Source organism: Pyxicephalus adspersus, chromosome 5, assembly GCF_032062135.1.
Source record: "Pyxicephalus adspersus chromosome 5, UCB_Pads_2.0, whole genome shotgun sequence".
Classification (NCBI taxonomy): Eukaryota; Metazoa; Chordata; class Amphibia; order Anura; family Pyxicephalidae; genus Pyxicephalus; species Pyxicephalus adspersus.
The window spans coordinates 38,719,236-38,721,019 of record NC_092862.1 but is presented as its reverse complement, the minus strand read 5'-3'; the positions used below and the strand labels follow the sequence as shown (position 1 = coordinate 38,721,019).

General features: G+C 36.2%; 1 protein-coding gene across 1 annotated transcript in view; it reads left to right on the top strand.

Annotated features, from left to right (window-relative positions):
* The first annotated feature begins 652 nt into the window (after positions 1 to 652).
* The window catches only part of LOC140331979 (aquaporin-4-like), a 5,904-nt gene continuing 4,772 nt past the window's right edge, over positions 653 to 1,784 (top strand). The window contains exon 1 of the mRNA XM_072413302.1: positions 653 to 1,033. Coding sequence (XP_072269403.1) covers positions 653 to 1,033 — 381 coding nt within the window. The remainder of the gene's footprint in view (positions 1,034 to 1,784) is intronic.

Here is a 1,784-nt window from a genome sequence, read left to right as displayed (position 1 = left end):
TCGAAAGGAAGTATTTGAAAGAATAAAAACTGTACATTTTGTAACAAGTAGTTTCACACTGGAAAGTAAATCAAGTGAAGAAGTGTTCACTTCATGCATGTAATTGTAAGCAAACAAAAAGCCTGTGTGATTATTTTTTTGATTGGACATTCAAGGTGAACATACCTTATTGACTTACTTATCTACTGTATGTGAGCATGCACTTTGATATTTAAACCTCCACCCGCTAAGTGTACAGTCCCTATGCAATCTCAATATTGATTAATGACCGAATAATTGCTGTATAATCAGTCTTTTGATGACAAAGAGCTGTGCCACTCAGCTCATGGTGAATTCATTGCATTACATTCAGTTCAGGATTATGATGAAGGGAATATCCTTGAAGTAGGTTATCCATCCCTATTGGTAAGGGATAATGGCATTGGAAAATATATTATGGCTAATGAGTCTTGTGCCAAAACACTCTATCCTTCATTAACTGCGCAGAAACCTGCATAATCTAGTTGAGATGAGTGTGCAGTATTTAAGAAAATTAATTTCAAATTCAGCATTTGCAAAGATATGTCAGAGATTTGTATTGTGATGCTGTAAAACCATATAAAAACAATCTTCTTTTCTGTGCTAGGAACTTGCACCATAGACAAAAATCATCATGGTGGCATTTAAAGGAGTATGGACGCAGTCATTCTGGAAAGCCGTCTCTGCAGAATTTGTGGGTACTTTTGTCTTTGTTCTTCTTGGTCTTGGCTCAACAATCAGCTGGGCCTCAGCAGACAACTCCCAGCCTGCAGATCTAGTTCTTATATCCCTGTGCTTTGGATATGGTATTGTAACCATGGTGCATTGCTTTGGACATATCAGTGGTGCTCATATAAATCCTGCAGTGACAATTGCTCTTGTGTGTGCAAGAAAAATAACACTTGCCAAGTCAGTATTTTATATCACTGCACAATGCCTGGGAGCCATCTTTGGGGCAGGGCTTCTATATCTTATTACCCCAACCGATATCACTGGGAACCTAGGTGTTACAATAGTAAGTATTTATTTTCATAGGCAATTTTCATGAAAAGTACTTTCTGCTTACACATTTAAATGGATGCAACTTCACTATGACCTAATTGTATGATGCTGTAATATCATTGTTGTCTCATGGAGCCCTTAGGATAGTTTTACAATCATAACTATCATTTGTGATTTCTTACACATTCTAAAACAAGTTGTTAGGTCTTCATTACTCAATCCTGGAAAAGTCAAGTCTGCATATCTGCAAACTGCTACAGTAATATGCATCCATATTCTAATTACAGGTATGCCCCGAGTTAAGGATATCAGACATACCGATATGAACGGGGGCTCCCCTGCTCGCTGTGTGCAGGACAAAGGCTTGATGGGGGGAGGGGGAGGATTGAATGACTTGCAGAGGAAATCTTTTGCTAAACACAGCTGAGGTTGTGAGTGATCTTAAGAGCTGATCTGTAACATCTTGTAATTCTTTAACCACCTGGGCGTTACACTGATGTCTAGATTTCTGTACCAAAAGCGGTACACTGTTTTTCATGAAATTTTTTTTTTAAATTGTAGACCTGTAACTTATATGTCCGAACAGGGTTCTGGTAGATATCATGAATATAAAAAATGTTTAAAACACAATCATGTAAAAAAAAAAAAATTACTTTTAATAAAATTAAATAAAAGACACAAAAATCAGCTTAAACAAGAATACATAAATAAATGAAAAATACTGAAAATGCGATAATTCAGTATACTGTATAGTAATATATTTT